This window comes from Lycium ferocissimum, chromosome 11, assembly GCF_029784015.1.
Source record: "Lycium ferocissimum isolate CSIRO_LF1 chromosome 11, AGI_CSIRO_Lferr_CH_V1, whole genome shotgun sequence".
NCBI classification, from domain to species: Eukaryota; Viridiplantae; Streptophyta; class Magnoliopsida; order Solanales; family Solanaceae; genus Lycium; species Lycium ferocissimum.
Genome location: NC_081352.1, coordinates 33,005,496 through 33,024,774, shown reverse-complemented (window position 1 = coordinate 33,024,774; position 19,279 = coordinate 33,005,496). Strand labels below are relative to the sequence as shown.

The 19,279-nt window shown below is 34.2% G+C and overlaps 1 protein-coding gene across 1 annotated transcript; it reads left to right on the top strand.

Annotated features, from left to right (window-relative positions):
- Positions 1 to 5,014: 5,014 nt before the first annotated feature.
- On the top strand, positions 5,015 to 11,319 carry LOC132036412 (protein transport protein SFT2-like). The gene is made up of 4 exons (XM_059426755.1): positions 5,015 to 5,440; positions 10,398 to 10,665; positions 10,761 to 10,865; positions 11,054 to 11,319. The coding sequence occupies exons 1-4, from the start codon at positions 5,211 to 5,213 to the stop codon at positions 11,162 to 11,164; spliced, it is 714 nt and encodes a 237-aa protein (XP_059282738.1). The 5' UTR covers positions 5,015 to 5,210; the 3' UTR covers positions 11,165 to 11,319.
- The last annotated feature ends 7,960 nt before the right edge of the window (positions 11,320 to 19,279 follow it).

The following is a 19,279-nucleotide window of genomic DNA, read 5'->3' as shown; positions in this document are numbered from 1 at the left end:
CTCTGGCAGATAAGATAAGGGAAGAGCGGCTGAGGTGGTTCGGACATATGAAGAGGAGGTGCGCGGATGCGCCAGTAAGGAGGTGTGAAAGGCTGGGTATCACAAGAGATGGGAAAGGTAGAGATAGGCCAAATAAAAACCGGGGGAGGAGATTAGACCGGACATGACATAACGTCAACTTACTAAGAACATGGCCTTAGATATTGATACGACCCCGAATGGCTCGATAGTGATTATGAGGGCTAAGACCCATGGTGGAACTCGTCCTCAAACCGATGGTGTTCCATGGAGCACATCCACCATATTTGAGGTGCTTCAAGAGGTCTCAAGTGTGTATCTTCTTACTACACACTCGTTGATAATAGAGATAAAGCATTTTGGAGGCCATTGAAGACCCATATGTGAAGGTGATCAAGCTATGGGAGATAGCTTGGAAGGTGGTGACTAGTTATGCAAAGAGGCTAGTCTTAAAAGTCAAGCCATCATCCATTGAGAAGACTACTCAAACAAGGCCCTTATTTCATTAAGAGTATTATTGTAATAGCTTTAGTAGTCTTTTTAGCTTATTTAGTATAAATATTATACTTGTCATTTCATTAGGGAGATTTGATGAATTGAGAATGGATATTTCTTAAGATAGTTTGTTTGGCTTGTTAGCCCTAGTTAGTAGATTTAGAGTGTGATTTCATTGTTGCTAATGAAAACCTTGTCCTTGAAATTCATGAAGAGTTGTTCACTTGAGGATATCAATTGAATTTCTTTTGCCTTGATTTCAATTAGTATAGGTCAAATTGTTAGAGTTAGATTGGAGGATTTGGAAACCTATTTCTAAGTTTTTCTTTCTATTTCATCTAATTTGGGTCTTGTTTTTATCTTCTCTTCTCATCCCCAATTTCTTCTATCTTTAATTCCGCGTTTCTGCTTTGTGTTTGTGATTCTTAGAGTTTTCCCTTAAGGAATCCTATTAGGTATGAATGTATGGAGGTCGACGATTAGGGTAGAAAGTTAGTGGGAGATGTAGGGGCTAGCCTCCTCCCCTTTCTTATTCTTCTTCTTCTTATTAGTATTATTTAGAGAAAAGACATCATTTCACCCTTGAACTTGGCACAAAAATTCACTTTAGCAACTAAACTTAACTTCTAATATATACCCCCCAAAAGAACATATGTTTCAATTATTTTTCACCTTGAAAAAATAATACCACTCTCACAATGTGAGGTGTATTACACTCGCGCCACGTCATTGCCACGTCGTTGCCACGCCATTGCCATATCAAAAATTACCAACCCTTCATTTTTTGTTTTTCTTTTATTATTTTTTCTCTTTCTTCTTTTTTCTCCCTTTTCTCTTCCTTCTTCTTTCTCCTCATCCTCACCACACTTGTAGCAACTACCACCGCCGCCGCCGCCACCACGACCATAACCACCGCCTCCTTAAATCAACCTAACTGAAAAATCCCATCTTTGTCAAAGATTTTCTTTTATTAATCATATTTCCACGTTAATTAATTCCTAATCAATTATTCAAATTCCTAAATCACATTTTTTTCAACATTAACTCTCACCCATCAACCTTTCTTCTTCTTCAACACCCCTCCCCCACCCGTCCCCCTTCCCCACACACCAGTCCATTTGAAGGGCAGTTCGTGCAATTTCTTCAACCCATCTGAAAAATCCCATCTTTGTCATCTTCATCTTTCTCCTTATCCTTGTCATTCAAACCTCCATTATCATCAACGAAATATATATATAAATAAGAATTCCAAGCTGAATAGAGAAAAATTGAGGCTCAGATCTGTGTTAAGCTCGGGTAAAAAGAGAGTCCAACAACGCCATGGCTGAAAAAACCACCAGAAAAATCAGCTCAAATGCCTAATTAATCAGCTCATAAGGGAATTAAAATTGACAAAAATCATCATCACCTCTTTCAAGCCATCTAATCTTATTTGTCAGAGTATGGGGAAAATCTACCCTTTTCCGTTTAATTAAAAACCAACACAAAATAGGGACAAAAGTGCAAATGACTCGTTAGTAATATACTTCCATTAAAATTGATAAAACCAATATTTGTGGGTTTTCTTAATTTGGTGATTTGAATGAGAAGTAGAAGCAAAGTTGGAAGAAGATGGAAATTATTCTGTTGGAAATTATTGTTGCTTGGGTGGTGGGGAAAGGTAGTGGTGGTGGTGGATACGGGCAGGTGGATATGGATGTGGGGGTAATAAAGTTTAGTCCTTCTAGGTTTAAATTGTATTTTGCTTATTGTCACTTTAGTCCTAGTATTATTTCTAGTTTCTTTGCATATTTAGTCCTTATTTGTGTTATGGGAAAGGACACATGTATTTTGGAGAATGGTGGATACAATGCCTTGGTAATTAAGCTCATCATGATTAAAAGAATTATCTACTTTTCCTTACTTTTTTCTTCTCTCCTTCCCTTTTCTCTATACTTTCTCCAGGATGTGGTTGTCACAAAATCGGCCCTTCTATCTTACATGAGCAAAGGTGCGGTGGTTTATAAAGGGATTTAAGTGGGCCGTGGAGGTGGGCAGATTTTTATTTTAAATTATATATTATTTTTATTTTATTTTTAAATTGTATATATATATATATATATATGTCACTTTAGTCCTAGTATAATTTCTAGTTTCTTTGCATATTTAGTCCTTATTTGTGTTATGGGAAAGGACACATGTATTTTGGGGAATTAGCTAGATTTGGGCATTATATGCCTTTGTACTGAATTAAGCTCATCATCGATTAAAAGAATTATCTACTTTTCCTCTACTTTTTTCTTCTCTCCTTCCCTTTTCTATACTTTCTCCATTGATGAGCTCACCGGAGCTCTTCATTTCGTCACAAATGAACAAGAGCCCTTCTCTCTTGTTACAGTGGTAGCAACGGTGGTGGAAATGGTGGGCGTAAATGCGGTTGTGGATAGGTGGCACACTAGAGTTGGGGGTGAAGATATCCGAGACAAGGTGGTTCGGTTGGAGGACAAGATGCGGGAAGTGGGGTGGTTTGGGTGGGGGTGCGTTTTTATTTTTATTTTATTTATATATTATTTTTATTTTATTTTAGTTGTATAATAGTATATATATCATATATATATATCTTTCTCACCATAGTAGTTTCAGCTTTTGCTCTTTTGTTTATTGCCATTTGGTCTATGCATTTGATTGTATTTGTTCCTCACTCTCTTGTATTTTTTTTCTCTCACGTTCAATGATTTTCCGGTATTCGTATTTAATATTATTTTCGAGATGAAAGTTGTTTAGGGAGTTGTATTTAATTACATGATAATTGTTGTATATATATATATATATATATATATATATATATATATATATATATATATATATATATATACGAAGTGAGTTTTCGTGTTCAAGTTCTTAGGGGTGAAATGATGTCTTTTGGCTATTATTTAGTACTCTCGTATTTTCGTATTCTTCAATAAGTATTACTATCTGTTACTTCATTTGTTTTGTATCTTGATGTTATATTCAATTGTAACCCTATTTCGGTTTTATATCTTGATGTTATATTCAACTGCAACCCTATTTCGAAAACTTTATTTTTGAATCGAATGTCTATCAAAAACAAGCTCTATCCTACAAAAATAGCGTTGAGGTTTGCTTATATCCGACCCACAGTAGGTATGTTGTTGCTGCTGCACCTTGGAGCTTAGTCACCTAGGAAGTAGGAAGTAGCTAATTGGCTACAATTGGAATAGCAGTGCTAAAAGATTGTATCATGGTAACTAGTTGTCTGACTAAACCATCTTTGTTTTCTTGTTATTAATAATTTAGAGAAATGAACAATAACCTATTTCTCCAATTTTTAATAATTCAAGTTAAGCACCTATTCGTTGCTAGAGAAATATGACTGAATGTATAAACACAACTATTCGTTACTAGAGAAATATGGCTGAATGTATAAACACACAAATCATTCATGTCCATATATTTGGCTTGCATAGCATTAGGCTCTTCAAAATTACGAGAGGGTTAATAATTTTTTATTAATTTGGTCCACGCCGATTGTTTGATTAGTAGTAATTTTAGCATGAAATCTTAATCGAGTCAAATATGTATTTGTCATTAAATGATAATTTTCTATGTGATATATGCTTCTTTTAAGCCCCAAAAGTAAAAAAAATCAAATAAAAACAAATTAAAAGAGAGTCTGTTAAAATTTATTTTATTTAGACACGATAATAATTGTTTTATTTGATCACTCGTAAGTTATGAGTTCAATGGTTAATCGTACACCTGTATGAAGTAGAGGTGCTTATCTGATCATCGATAAAATTAATATATCCGATTGTTAATTTAAGAAATCATTTATGTAGTATCTCTCATTGTCGCTATTCTATTCAAATTTTTAGAGGGTCCACTTGGTCCATTTCCATGTCCATTGTGGGGTAAAAAAGAAAAAGAGAAAAGTTTACATAGTAGGATGATAACAGGACAAAGATATACATTGCTTAAGGACCAAGGTTTAAAGTTGAAAATAATAATAATTAGAGAGTGGAAACCGTAGATTCCTGAAATTGTAACCGGAACATGAGTTAGGGGTGGGTGGGAAAGTACCAACCAATTGTTAAAATGGGACATGGGGATTTAAATAGTAAATAGGACTTTTTAAAAAAAAAAAAATACAATGTTAAATATGATTTGAAGTTAGCGTAAAAAAAAGACAAATATATTAAAAAAGTATAATAAAAAATAAATATAATTTTTTTGTAAGAGTACAAGGGTAAATCTAACCCTTTTTAGTAAATTATAAGGATTCAGATGATCCATTTCCACGTTTATTGTGGTGTAAAACGAAGGATAAAAAAAAGGGAAAAGTTTACATTCTCCCTTGGCACTAATGTAGGTGACTTTGCTTTTTAGTCAGTACCAAAAAAATAAATATCAATTTTTATATTTAAAAATAATTTAATTTTAAAATTTTCTTTATACTTTAAGGCTTGGATAATCCTTTCTTTTTTAAACTAAACTATGTGCCAAAAAAGACACAGATATATTGCTTAAGGACCAAGGTTGAAAGTTGAAAAAAGAAAATTAAGTTGAAACCGTAGATTATTGTAAGTTGTAACTGGGCTCCGGTCGGGTTCCGATTAGATCCGATTCAAATCACTCCAAATTCCCCAATAACACTAATACTGCAGCACTAGTCGACTCGCCGGAAAAATATTATCATAATGCAGAAGTGGTTTTCAGCTGGCGGCGCCGGCGCCGTTGCCGATGATCGATATGTTGAGCAATTACAAACTTCTTCTTCTTCTTCAACTCCTTCTTTGTTAGCTGATTGGAATTCATACGCATCTGCTAAATCATCTGAAGAGAGCGCTAGTACTGCGTTTATAGGTAGCTTCGATCTCGAATCCGCTGTTCGTTCTGCTAACGACACCGTTTCCGGCACTTTTAACGTGTAAGTTGAACATTCTCTCATTGTGTGCAATTTCCTTTAAAATTCTATGTAATTTGTCATTTGAATCGTTCTGTATTATCTTAATTATCGCTTGATCTCGTTGAATATAGAAATCCTTCAAACTGAGAGTAGGCACGCTAAGTGTTCGATGAAATGCCTTAATGATGCTATTCACAAATTTAGTGATGTAAATGAATTAATTTTCTGAAATCGACAATATAATTGAAGAGTAGGTATTAATAGTGCAAGCACTGCGTTCATAGGTAGCTTCGATCTCGAATTCGCTGTTCGTTCCGCTAACGACACCGTTTCCGGTACTTTTAACGTGTAATTTGGTAGGTAATACTAATATAATTAGTGCTCTTGAGTTGAGGAAGAAAGCTGATAATGTATAAGTGTTGTTGAAATGTTCTGAATTATCTTAATTATCGCTGATATTGTTGAAAATCTGCTGAAATGGATAATATAGTTTGGATTTGGTTGTTGAATTGTTCTGTATTATCTTAATTATCGCTGATCTCATTGAAAATGTTCTGAAATGGATAGTATAGTTTGGACTTGGTAGTTGAATTGTTCTGTAATATCTTAATTATCGCTGATCCTGTCGAAAATGTTCTGAAATGGATGATGTAGTTTGGATATGGTAGTTGATGTGACAAACCTACTGTGATGCTTTATTGATTTAAGAAAACTGACATTTGATCGAACAAACTCCAAGAGTTAGCTCATGTGAGTATTTTTCTAGGGAAAGTTACGCTCTATGTCTATTTTTGAAAATATTTACGCCACTTAGCCCATAGTTTGAGTTTGTTACCCGATTTAGCTCATATTTGTGTATAAACACCTTCTATACACTATTATTCACTTTATACAAGGTTGATACATTATGTATAATGCTTTGCCCCCAGGTATAAATATAATGTTGTATAATATTGTATGTTGGGCCATGTGGCGTAATAATCTTCAAATACTGTATATTTTTGAAAATTTCCTTTTTTTTCCCTGTAATTTGCTCTTTGAAGGAAATGGTTGGTAATACTGATCCAATTAAGGCTATTGAGTTGACGAAGAAAGCTGATAATGGATACCTGTAGTTGAAACGTTCTGTATTACTCCTAGTTATTGCTGATCTCGTTGAACATAGAAATCCTTCAAACTGAGAGTAGGCATTTATAGGGCCCGCTAAGTGTTCGACGAAATGCCTTCGTGATACGATTCTTAAATTTTCGATCTGTTAGTGACATAAATGAATTAATTTTCTGAAATGGACAATATAGTTTGGAGAGTAGGCATTAATAGTGCTCACACTGTGTTCATTGGTAGCTTCGATCTCGAATCTGCCGTTCGTTCTGCTAATGACACCGTTTATGATACTTTTAACATGTAACTTCCTCTCTCATACTGTAATTTCCTTTTTTCTATGTAATTTGTCATTTGAAGGAAATTGTAGGTAATACTAATTCAATATTGCAATTTCGTTATCTTAATTATCGCTGATCCGGTTTAAAATGTTCTGAGATGGACAATATAGTTTGGATTTGGTAGTTGAAGCGACAATCCTATTGAGATACTTTATTGATTTAAAGGGAAAATTATGCTCTGTGTCTATTTTTGAAAATATTTACGCCACGTAGCCCATACTTTGAGTTTGTTACTTGATTTAGCTCATATTTGTGTATAAGCACCTTTTATACACTGTTATACACTTTATACAAGGTTGATACATTATGTATAATGCTTTCCCCCCAGGTATAATGTTGTATATTAGGCTACGTGGCGTAATAATTTTCAAAAGCTGTATATTTTTGAAAATTTTCCTTTTTCTCTCTGTAATTTGTCCTTTGAAGGAAATGATAGGTAATACTAATCCAATTTAGGCTATTTTGTTGAGGAAGAAAGCTGTTAATGGATACCTGTTGTTGAAACCTTCTGTATTATCTTAATTATCACTGATCTCGTTGAATATTTTATGAAATGGACAATATAGATTGGATTTGGTAGTTGATGCCACAAACCTATGGAGGAGTAATTTTACGAAGAGTGTTCCATTGTAAAGATGACTGTTGTTGTTATAGGTAAAAAGCTGTTATAGAGAGAGGTAAAATATAACATTAAAAATCGGTTCCAAGAAAAACTTGGCTGTTATAGTGAGGTGCTGTTATAGAGAGGTCTGACTGTACCTTTAGTTGAAGCTTTTTGTATTGTCTTAATTCTCATTGATCTTGTTGAAAATGTTCTGAAATGGACAACCTGTAAGGTCCTCTCTCACAGTGTACTTTCCCTTTTCTCTGTAATTTTTCCTTGAAGGAAATGATAGGTAATACCAATCCAATTTAGCCTATCGAGTTGAGGAAGAAAGCTGATAATGGATAACAGTTGTTGAAACGTTCTGTATTATCTTAATTCTCGCTGATCTCGTTGAAAGTTGTTGGAAAATAATTCAAAGTTGTAGGAAATCAAAATTGGTAGGACTTGATCTAACAAACTCCATGAGTTAGCTCACGTGTGTAATTTCTTAAGGCCATATATCCATTATGTCACTCAGTGGGGCGCTCTAACATTATCTAACTCCTCTTTGCTGTCATGAGCTTTTTCTGCTAAATATGCATATCCACCTAGTCAAACACAATCTGCAATCTGTTGGATCGGGAGTCTGAGATAGTGATGAATTTAACAAAAAGCCTTATAATGACAATAACAGAAACAATAAGGAGATAAGGAATTCACGTGTTCGGTCAATGCGGCTTAGTGCAATGGCATAGAGGAGCAATTGTATCAGCAATTATACAAAAGGTAGTACAACATTAGAGATAAAACTCCGATTTATCCCAAAGACCATTAGTCTTCGGAATATCTTTGTATCTGTTAAGATGATTACTCTGAAAGATAGGTTGTTCAAAAGAGGAATTGCTTCAGGGATTTTTCTCAATAGCGATTGACATGTTAGACTGGAAAAGTTAAGAAATTTGAATTCAGAATTATATTTGTTGCTTGCTTCCCCCAAAAAGAGCTAGAAGAGTTATTTTTTTCAACATAAGAAAGGCAAGACTAGCAGTGTAACAAGGTCATTTTTGCCAATATTGCTAAACAGTTAGTTGCACGGGTAACATACAAATTTTTCTTGATTCTTACGTTAAGAGATGGGTCTAGAGCTGAGTATTGATATAGAAATTAATATTATAACTTATGTACGGACACTGATTCTCATTGTTGAGTGAAAGTCTGATAGAGTGTCAGCAATGAGAAAAACATTAAGGTTTGCAAGCTAATCTTTTTTTAATTTTGATGTACTGTTGGAAATTCTGGGCTCTCAGAGTACCATGCTTCAAGTAACCAACTGCAGAACTTAACAGTACGTCCCATAGACATCAGTGAGAAAGCCTAACTGAAATGCTACTGCCTTTTCTCAAGCTACTAATTCTTACCACGTTAGTGGCATTGGCATCATAGATATCTGATTAAAGTTGCAATGGTACACGGATTAACAGGTTAAGATTTGACTTATCACTAAACTTTCTTGAAAAAACGGGAGGCTTATCGGCCTTCAGATATGCATTATCATACACTGGTAATGATAGAGCATAATGGGATTAAAAGTATCTGACTGAAGTTGTTGGATTACATGAATTAAGAAGAAATCCGTTGACTTGGTGATAAACAATCTTGAAAGAGCAGGAGGCATCAAAGATCCTGCTGCATTATGACATGCTCTTTTTTTTTTTTTTTTGGGACAAAGCCATACCTAAACAGTTGTTTTGCCATTTTTTTCCATTTCCAAAAAAAAAAAATAGAAATAGAGGACAATGCTGGAACCAAATTTAGATGTCCAAATGATAATTGTGGGGGTAGTTTTCTCCTCTAGAAAATTTCCCTTCCCTACAAATTATATCTCAAAGTTATAAATTTAGCTTAAAGTAGGCAGGATCCATCATTCAATATTATATCTGGGACTGCCGAGGAAAGTTAAAAATCAATTTCAGGAGATAAAGAAGCTTAAAGCAAGGGTGGCTCGAGGTTGAGCATGGGGCTTTCATCCATCATTCAGGATAGTGCTTGGCGAGCTACTTGCTGGGACCTCTCGAGGAGAAGGAAAGAACACCCGAGAGCCCATGAATGTCATCAAAAAAAAAAAAAAAAAAAAAAGAAGCTTTATCCCAAAAAGAACCTTTCAATCTGATTGACATTTCATGTTGATAGAGCCATTTTTCTGGGAGATCGTAAATTTGTGCATGTTATGAACCGTATGAGACTGAATCTGATTTCTTAAAAACAAAAGAACTTTATGAAACAGAGAGTTGATTTTTAGACAGCTGAATACCTAGTTTCACTCCAAATTGCATAGGGAATGGCAAAAGTAAGATAACATAGGGTATTGGGAAGTGGAAACCATAAAGATCTGTAGTTAGCTGGCTAGTACTTATCACTGGGAGTATCTAGTCATAACATTATCGTTGTCAATGTTGTGAAACTTAGTTCGTCTGTAACTAAGTAAGATGATAATATAGGTATTGAAAATGCAAAAGAAAAATTGTAGTTAGCTGGTTGGATCTTATCACAGGAGAAACAATCCTCTTCCTACAAAGCTTGGAGTCTTGTCATGGATTGATTTTTATCATAATCATCATCATCAATGCTGAGAAAATCATTTCTTCTGTAAGACATAATTTGTGCCGATGTCATGTCCTTATTTCAGAGGAGTGCTCTATGGTTGCTTGGTAGATTTCCAACCCTGTTTCTTCATTCCTTGTTGTATTGTGATATCATATTTAGCGTCGTTTATAGTTTAACTTATTTCAGACAAATGAAATTCACGGATTGGACAGAGGCTGTGGATATACAGTGAAATGTTATATGGCAGTTGTATTTCTTCCCTGCTTTTTTGAATGAGTTCACATTTTGAGGAGTTCTCTGGGTGATGTTTGAATGAGAGAATAGTGGTTTGTTGATCCTTATTCAGGGTTTCTAAAGGAGTGAGAGACATTCCAGGGAACTTGCAGTCTGCCACTAGCAACATTCCTTCTGGGAAATCCCTCATGTATTTTGGCCTATTCATGGCGACTGGAGTCTTCTTCATTTTCATGGCATTTACTTTGTTCCTCCCCGTGATAGTATTGGTGCCTCAGAAATTTGCCATTTGCTTTACTCTTGGATGTTCCTTTATCATTGGGTCATTCTTTGCACTCAGGGGTACTCAGAATCAGTTTGCTCATATGTTTTCAATGGAGGTATTTTCTTTTTTCCATTTACTGCTGGTCTGTGGTGCTCTGTGTCTAGGGCTTATTGTCTTCTAAATCTTTCTTTACCCCGTCATTTGTACCAGAGACTTCCTTTTACACTAGGATTCATGGGTAGCATGATTGGCACGCTCTACGTTTCCATGGCACTCCATAGCTATATCCTTTCGGTGCTTTTCTCTGTGATTCAGGTACTTATACTTTCAATGTTTTTCCTCTCGCTTTGTCGGTTCTAATTATTCTCACCTTTTGCAGTTATCTGTGCGGCATGATAATTTATTCTTGTCTTTCCCTAGTGTTCCTTACTTCCAGTTTTCAACTAAGGTAAAAGCAATATCGTTATTTAAATCTTAGCACTGACACTTCCCTGTCATTTTAGGTTATGGCATTAGCATACTACGCAATATCTTACTTTCCTGGTGGCTCTGCTGGCTTGAAATTTCTCTCGTCTTCGATGATTTCTACAGTATTGAAATGCTTTGGCAGGTGAAGGCTTGTAACATCTGTGTAAAATTTCTGCAGTTTTTTGCTTTTTTTTCTATATGATTGTTCAATAGTTACATTCTATAGTTTGTCCTTTGAATGTGAAGTGATGGTGGACATTTTTGACAAATTTAGTTCAATTTCTCCTTTCAAGCCTCACCAGATTTCTGTGTCCTTTACAGATTTCTATAGTTGGTATTCTCTGACAACAATGTATATACAAGCATCCTGAATTGTTCTCAAGTATTGTCAAAGTGGAGAAAAATGGAAAAACAAAAACAGAAGTATAAATAGACTTCACAAAGAAAGCTTTTTAGTTGAAGATAAGTTGTATAATATATGGAGATATATTTGTAGTATATGAAAGCAACGGGACAAATAAGCTAGAAGTTCTCTAAGAATTCATTTGAATTACTCTGCTCTTTCAATAAACTGGGTTTCTATCGGTAAAAGCTCTATTTTGATGGCATTTGAGTACTAATACGCCTCTTACTCATTATTTTGTTGGGAAAGTTTTGCAAGACAGAAGTATTACTAAGAGTTAGTAATTTTTATTCAGATAAGTGAAAAATTATTGTTTTTTGCTTTTAATTCACGGTCGAGCTTCAAATCAAAGTTATGCTCTTTTCTTGGCTAGAAGTGGAATGATAAACTTGGGCTTTAGGACAAATTGTCCAGTCCAGCTCGTAGGCAAACGCCTTCAATACACAGAAGGAGTATACCGAATTGTTCTGCAAATATTAATGAGTTAATACTTGAAAGCCCCTAAAGTTACCATGTTTGGTCTCCCTATATCGTTAGCTTTTGAGGTTGAATTAGACTTAAAGTTCATTTCATTAACGTGATATAAGAGCCAAACTCATGTCCATGTAAGGAGACCAATCTCCCTTTCCACAATCAATGTGGGACTCTGCAAGTGTCCGCAACCTCCCAATTGCAATGACTTTGACATAAAAGTCAATTTCAATTGGTTGTTCCAATGAATTGCATTAGAAATTTCTTTTGTTATACGTGGATTGTCATGGAAATCCTTTGGGTGAATGGGTACACTCTCCCAGCTGGGCCTTTCATCTTTTCCAAATCGAGACACAACCTAGTTTGCATTGTTTTACACTTAGAGAACCCTCTCAAGTTGGGTTGACAGTAAAAGGAGTGGCGACAACAGGTCAAGGAATAAACTTTCAAATATTTGCAACATGAATTCGAATAATGTAGTTGAACTTTCATGTCGATCCAACTGAATGGTCCTTTGCAAGAAGGTATGTATGTTATGAATCTAAATTACTAAAAAATTCATGAAGTAACTAACAATAAGATAACCATTATACTTGCAGCAGTGAAGGATCTCAAAATATCTAAATTTTGGTAACATTCATCAAATTGTTCGGAAACTTATTGAAAAGAGCAAACTTTAGCTCTTCAAATAAGATAATTCTTGACAGAATATTTGACCGCTTTGTAGTGGACTGGCTTTTGCTTTCAGCAAGCCTTTATTCAGCAACTTTGATCTAAAGGATTCCATAATCATTTTCAGTATGCCGTTGGTTAATGTGAACCAAGTAACTTGTGACATCTCGTTATTTTTGGACCCGTTAATGGGCCTTTTTTTTCGTTTTCTTTTTTTTCTTTCTCGTTGTGTGTTGCACACAAACTTTAACTCATCAAGTCATCATCATCAAAATAAAATATTAGTAGCAGATAGGTCTCTGGGTAAAGTTTAGGAGCTTAATAAACTAATTAAACTCCTATGGAAGAGGTCACACACCACATTTGGACCCATTTATGTCTGTTATTATATTAGTCAATTAAGCCCGAAATCAAGGAAAGATATTGGAGATAAATTGCAATTAGGAGACAATGATTTGACATTTAAAAGCAACCTTAGACCACCCTAATCTTTGTTTTATCTAATTAATCGTATTAGAGAAAATGAGAGGGCCAGTTATTGAAGTGATGAAATAAAGCTGACACCATCAACAAAGTGAAAAAGTACTTTGTGTCGAGATCATTTTGGTTTGGCATTTAACTAACAGAGATAAAAGATAAAGCCAAAAAAGATTGCTGAAATTCAGTAGCTTATTCAATGAATGTTGTTAATCTCAAAGATTTAATTTGATTATTATCATGATGATTATGACATGCAAGCAAAAATTGTACCTCATATTCACTAAAATTATTAGAGCCGAAGGTATTCGACAATCTTGTTTTTGTTTAAGCATTTTTTTCATGATTATTCAAGTGACGAAAAATATTTACCGGTTGGAATTCATATACAGACTACATTAAGGGTATTTTGGATTGTTTTAGCCTAATAGTAACTAGTATCAGATCCTGTGGTGTTGGGGACGAGTATGAATATGACAGAGTGATGCATGATGCCCAACTTATAACTGCCTTTGTCTGTCTTCGGGCATACACATAAAGAAGTTTTGTGGACTTTAATTTGGTGCTATAAATACTCGAATGATGTGGGTGACACACAATTGATCTCTAGATAAGCCCATAAAAATCTTGGTGACAGGTCGTGCGAAACTTAGCTCGAAAGAGATTGTTGGTGTGCAAACACAGTATCACATTGATAGTTTTAAAGAAAAGGATGTTATATATAAACTGTAGGATACTCTTAATAGTGTGAGATCTTTTAATTTGAAGAAAGCAAAATTGAATCAATTTAATAATATCATATCATATTAAGAATATCTTTAGACGGTTTTAATCTAACAATAGCAAATTACAATATGCAAATCATGTAAAAGAAATCGTTATACTATCATCATATATAACTTGAATTTTTTAGACATTTATCATTATCCACCTTTTTTTTAACTCTCCTCCAGGAGCTCCTCTTTTTATTTATTTGGTGACTTGAACCCACAACTTTCAGATTGGAGGTGGACGGTGCTTTTATCATCCACCTTTTTCACTGGTTCCAAGGATATGGTTTAATTATTTTGTGGGTTAACAACCATGGTGATGCAGTAGACTACTTGCAGGGTCCACCTACTATCAAATCAATTTCATTCAGCTTTTGAGAGTCATAATTTCACTCACACGAATGGATGGGACCAGAAAGCCCATGCATCATCCATATGAACAACATTTGGGATTTTCTTTTGTAACGAAATATATAGGCAAAATACATCAAATGACACTTAAACTATACTCAAAATATTGAGTTCACACTCAAACTATGCAGGCGACCTATTACACACCTCAACATCTAAAAGTCGAATTTATTACCCCTCAAAAGCCGATAACCAATTGCACGGTGAGGCGTGTAACACTTGCTCCCCACATCGCCACGCCATCAGCTGCCGCCGCCACGTGGAAATCTTCTAAATTTTGTTATATTCTTTTCCTTTTCTTTGTTAATTAAATTTATACTAATTAATCCCTAATTAACTATTAAAATGCTCTAATAATTATCTCTTCTTCATCACTAAACCATCCCACCATTAAACCACCACCATTAATCGCTAACCCGCCACCTACCAAATCCACCACCCCATTATCATCAACTCCAAACCCAACCATTAATTTCATCACCACCATCAATTTTACTTCAACAAATAGTACTAATTTCCAAATAAGAGGAATATCAGTAACGAGATAAGACCTCATCTAATATTTATTACACTACAAGAGAAAAATACAAAGATGAGAGATCGTTGCTCGAAAGAAGAAGAAGAGGAAAATGGAGGAAGTCCATTTGAAGGGCAGTTCATGCAATTTCTTCATTGGTTATCAACAATGAAGAAAATTTGATTTATCTTGTCCATTTGAAGAGGCGAGTTCGTGTAATTTCTTCAATGTTGTTAAAAGTCCATTTGAAGGGCAATTCGTGCAATTTCTTCATTATAGTTGCATATTGTTTCCTAAACTTGGATGATTTGTTCTTTAATTTAATTTTTCCGGTGAGGGTGGTGGGTGTTGCTTTGGCCGGTCGGAGAAATCATTGGGTGGTTTTTGGAGAAGAAGAAATGGGTTATGTTTTAGATTTTTTGTTTGTGAATTTGAAATGAAGGAGGTGGTGTGAAGGTGGAGAAGAAGAGGGAGTGGGGTGACGTGGAGGTGGTTGGCGGCGGTGGGGGCGGTGGGGGGGGGGGGGGGGGGGTGCGTGAGAAGAGGAAGATGAAGAAGATGAAGAAGAGAGGGGGTATATTTAGCAAAAAAAAAAAAAAAAAAAATAAAAAGATAAAAATCAACAAAACGCGCCTATATTTAATCATAAATTTTTTTGTGCCACATCAGCTTTTGAGGGGAATAAATTCACTTTTTAGATGTTGAGGTATGTAATAGGTCGCCTGCATAGTTTGAGTGTGAACTCGACATTTTGGGTATAGTTTAAGTGTCATTTGATGTATTTTGCCAAATATATATTCGAATCAACTTATTAGTACTTCAATTAATTTCTTAGAAACATGTTACATCGCACAAATATAGGTGTTGGTCGACTGGAAAGCTTCATAGGGTAATATTCATTCGCCTACCAATGGAACTTTTTTTTTTTTTTTTTTAATTTTTTATAATGATAGTGTTTGAACCAACTTGCATGCGTTTCGATTATTCTATCAAGTATCTGCTATCTCCCACCCTCAGATAACGGTGCTTATTACAATTTAGGCAAATGATAAAAAAACATTTAAATTTTGCCTCGACTATTCCTTGTTTTACTTTGCCTAGGCATACATTTTTTAAATCGCAGAAGAACTTCTAAAGGACTATTTCATATTTTTCCAATGATGCTAGAAAAAAACTTAATCAACATAACTAGCATAATGATATGTTTCTCTTTTATTGCTCTCCAGCGTAGAATATATATTAGCTCATACAATTTTACGTATAAGGCAAGGAGTTCAATAGTTCATCCTTTTAGCTATTTCTTGTTCTTCATGTTTTCCACTTAGAATTTTATATATTCAACTTAGAAACTGTAGAAGACAAACACATTTGAAATTCATATTCCAAAAAGACAAAAAAGAAATGCTGAATTCCAAAAGAACAAGAATGATAAATAGAAAAAAAATTGATGGAGGGGGTTGTGGGAGGAACATGGGGCACGTTCTTGAAAGTCGCATAGTTGGTGGCATTGGTAGTATATTGATTGTGTATAATATGAATATTAACTCTTTGGAACATCCACAAACTCCTATGCTCTTGTTTTTATTTATTCTTCTTAGGATAAACCAATATTTGTCCATGATTGCTAATGTGGGGATTTTAATTACTAACATTTGGATTTTGGATTTTGGATTTACAACATCCAATCATGTCATGTTCTCATGTGACCACCAATTTTAATTGATAGATGTCATGTGCCATGCATTTTGCTAAGATCTGTATCAGCTCTCACGTGATGACATCTAATTTTACATAGTGTATTGAAAACTTTCAGATCTTCAACAAATAGCCCAAATTGAAAATTAATTCACCCAAAAAAAAAAAAGGTCTACAGAATTTGAGAATAAGGTGAAGTTCCTTTGTTTTGTTTTTTCGGTTTTAGAGGCAAAAAATAAAAGTATATTACATCAAATTAATACTGTCATCATGCAGAGTAAATGGTGTAGAAGCCACGACGTACATGTGGAAGATCCAATTAAAATGGGACATGTGTCTAATTCAACGGTTAATATGTTAAAGGACATGCGGTTTCAATATTTTATATTAGTGAATATATTTAATCACCGTTAACCAATAATTATTTTTTTAACAAATTGTATCTTTTGTGAGTGTATGATGGAAGATGACTTGCTAAAATTTCTTAGATGTAATAGGATGACAAATTTCAGTCTTTTAGTCTGCTAGATGCCTCTTGATTAATAAGTATCTTACTTCATATAGCATTTTGACAATAATTTGACATAGTTTTTCTCTTTTTAACCTCATTTTATGTGTGTGATCCAGTGATCCGATTAAATCAAATTCACATCCAGTGATCCGATTAAATCAAATTCACATTGCATAGAACCATTGAAGAGGGAAGCGCTAGCTCATGGCCGGATCCATATTAGAAGCTACGGTTTCGGCAGAATCCATTAGCTTTGGCCTAACCCGATTTTTGTGCTTCAAATATATATATATATATATATATATATATGAATAATCTAACAAGGACCCAATGAGTAAAACGGGTTGTGGTCTAGAACTCTTAAACATAAAATCCTGAATCCGTATCCGGAAGCGCTCTCTTAGGAGCTTCTCTAATCCCAAGTCTTGAAATTGAGACCTCTGATTAAAAGGATCTCATCGCTCCCTAATTTTCACATACTAAATTAACTGTGTACCATATTCTCAATGCTCTCTTTTACTTTTATCATGTGAAGCACAACAAAATATTTCACCACCAGTCCACAGTCAATGCCTAGAACAGAGAAACTGAAGAGCTTTTAATTAATTCATTGATAGTTACAGAATAGACAGTTACCCTATTTTCTTACTGAATGGTAGTAATGTCAGACATCTTTATACTTAAAGAGAAGACTAAAAAAAAAAAAAAAAAAAAAAAAAATGGAAAAAGAGAAGGACTATTCACTAGATTGCTAAGTAACACATGTGACTTTTTTTCCACATTAAAATCAGGAAGTACTTTCTTAAAGGTACTACTTTTCTCAGAATTCCAAAGGAGATAAAGTTGAAGAACTTACACATAAAAGAAAGGGTGGTGGAGATTCCATTACCATATACATAAATATTTTCATCCCATTTTAGAGTTTGGCTTCTTTTTCACTTCTTTTAATGTGTCATCACTTATCTGAGTTAATTTGGTGATGGGATGGTTGGTCCCTTCATCCTTAATCATGGGTCTCGGATTTGAGCTCTGAAAATGAAAAAAATTATGTTGGGAGTGCTAACCCCCCAAAATGGCCCTTGCAACACGCGATTCAAATTTAACCGGGCTCCAATACAAGTACCGAACACCGCAAGGATAGCCAAAAAAAAAGAAGTTAATTTGGTTTTTTCTTCCTCTTTGTAGAAGAAATGTTAAATGATTTAAAGAATTATTAAGCAAATATAGAGCAAAGACATTACATAGAATGATCATGCGATTCATAGGTAGTGACTTGGTTGAGAGAATTCACCCGAGATGGGTGAAGAGCATCTTCGTAGGACACTTACCATTATTTGTGGATCTGAATTTGAGTGATTTATTCATGATCAAAATAAATTTAAGTACGACTAAAAGGAGATTCGAGTCGATTGATATTGAAGATCAATGCATTTATATACGTTGAGACCAACTATTGAGTGGACATCTAGGAGTAACCAACTGATAAAACCAGTTAAATTAGGTTAATCATCATTAATATATAGACAACGTCATATAGCTAATTATATGAAGCAAAATTCATATAAGAAAAACATACATCTACCTTGGCAATTTGCCTTTTTTATTAATGAAGAAATAATGAATAACAATTTTTTTTTGTTCTTGATTTTTAAAGTGAAGACCCGTGATCGAATTATGTTAAATGCAAAAACACGAAGGTTGAGATCTAATCTACATGAATTTTTTTTTTTTTTTTTTTTTTTTTTTTTTTGGAATAGAAAAAGAAATTAAAAAAAGGTTAAGTTGTTGTACTTTTGTCTCTCCCATCAAAGGCCAGTGCTCTTTTTCTTTTCCTTTTTAAATATTTTTTTAAGACAAGATTAATATTCTTCCCGACAACATGACCTGAAAGTTTTGCAGTTTAATTAAATTAATTAAAGCTTAATTTTTTATTTTTTGTAACAAACCTGCATGTGCTCATCACCCCTACACCACAACTAGAAGAGATCTCCATCTTAATGCTAATATTATAAGCTCAATTATTGACTAAGAAATATATACATATTCATTCATGCACGCACTTATTCTTCTACTACTACTTGCTAAGAATTATAGATACAGATCCCTATGCTTTTAATTAACACTCTCCTTTGTCACTTTTTTGTTTTTTTAATCTATGTTTATTTAATTTTGAGCCAGAAAGATTGGCAACGGAAATATTTTAAAATCCTTTGTGCTTAATTATTTTTGTGAATTGTTTGAATTTTTGGTAGTCAAATTTACTCCTATACTATACAAAATATTTTAATTTTGTCTTTCATTATACCCTCGCCGTTAACAAATCATCTCGTTCTT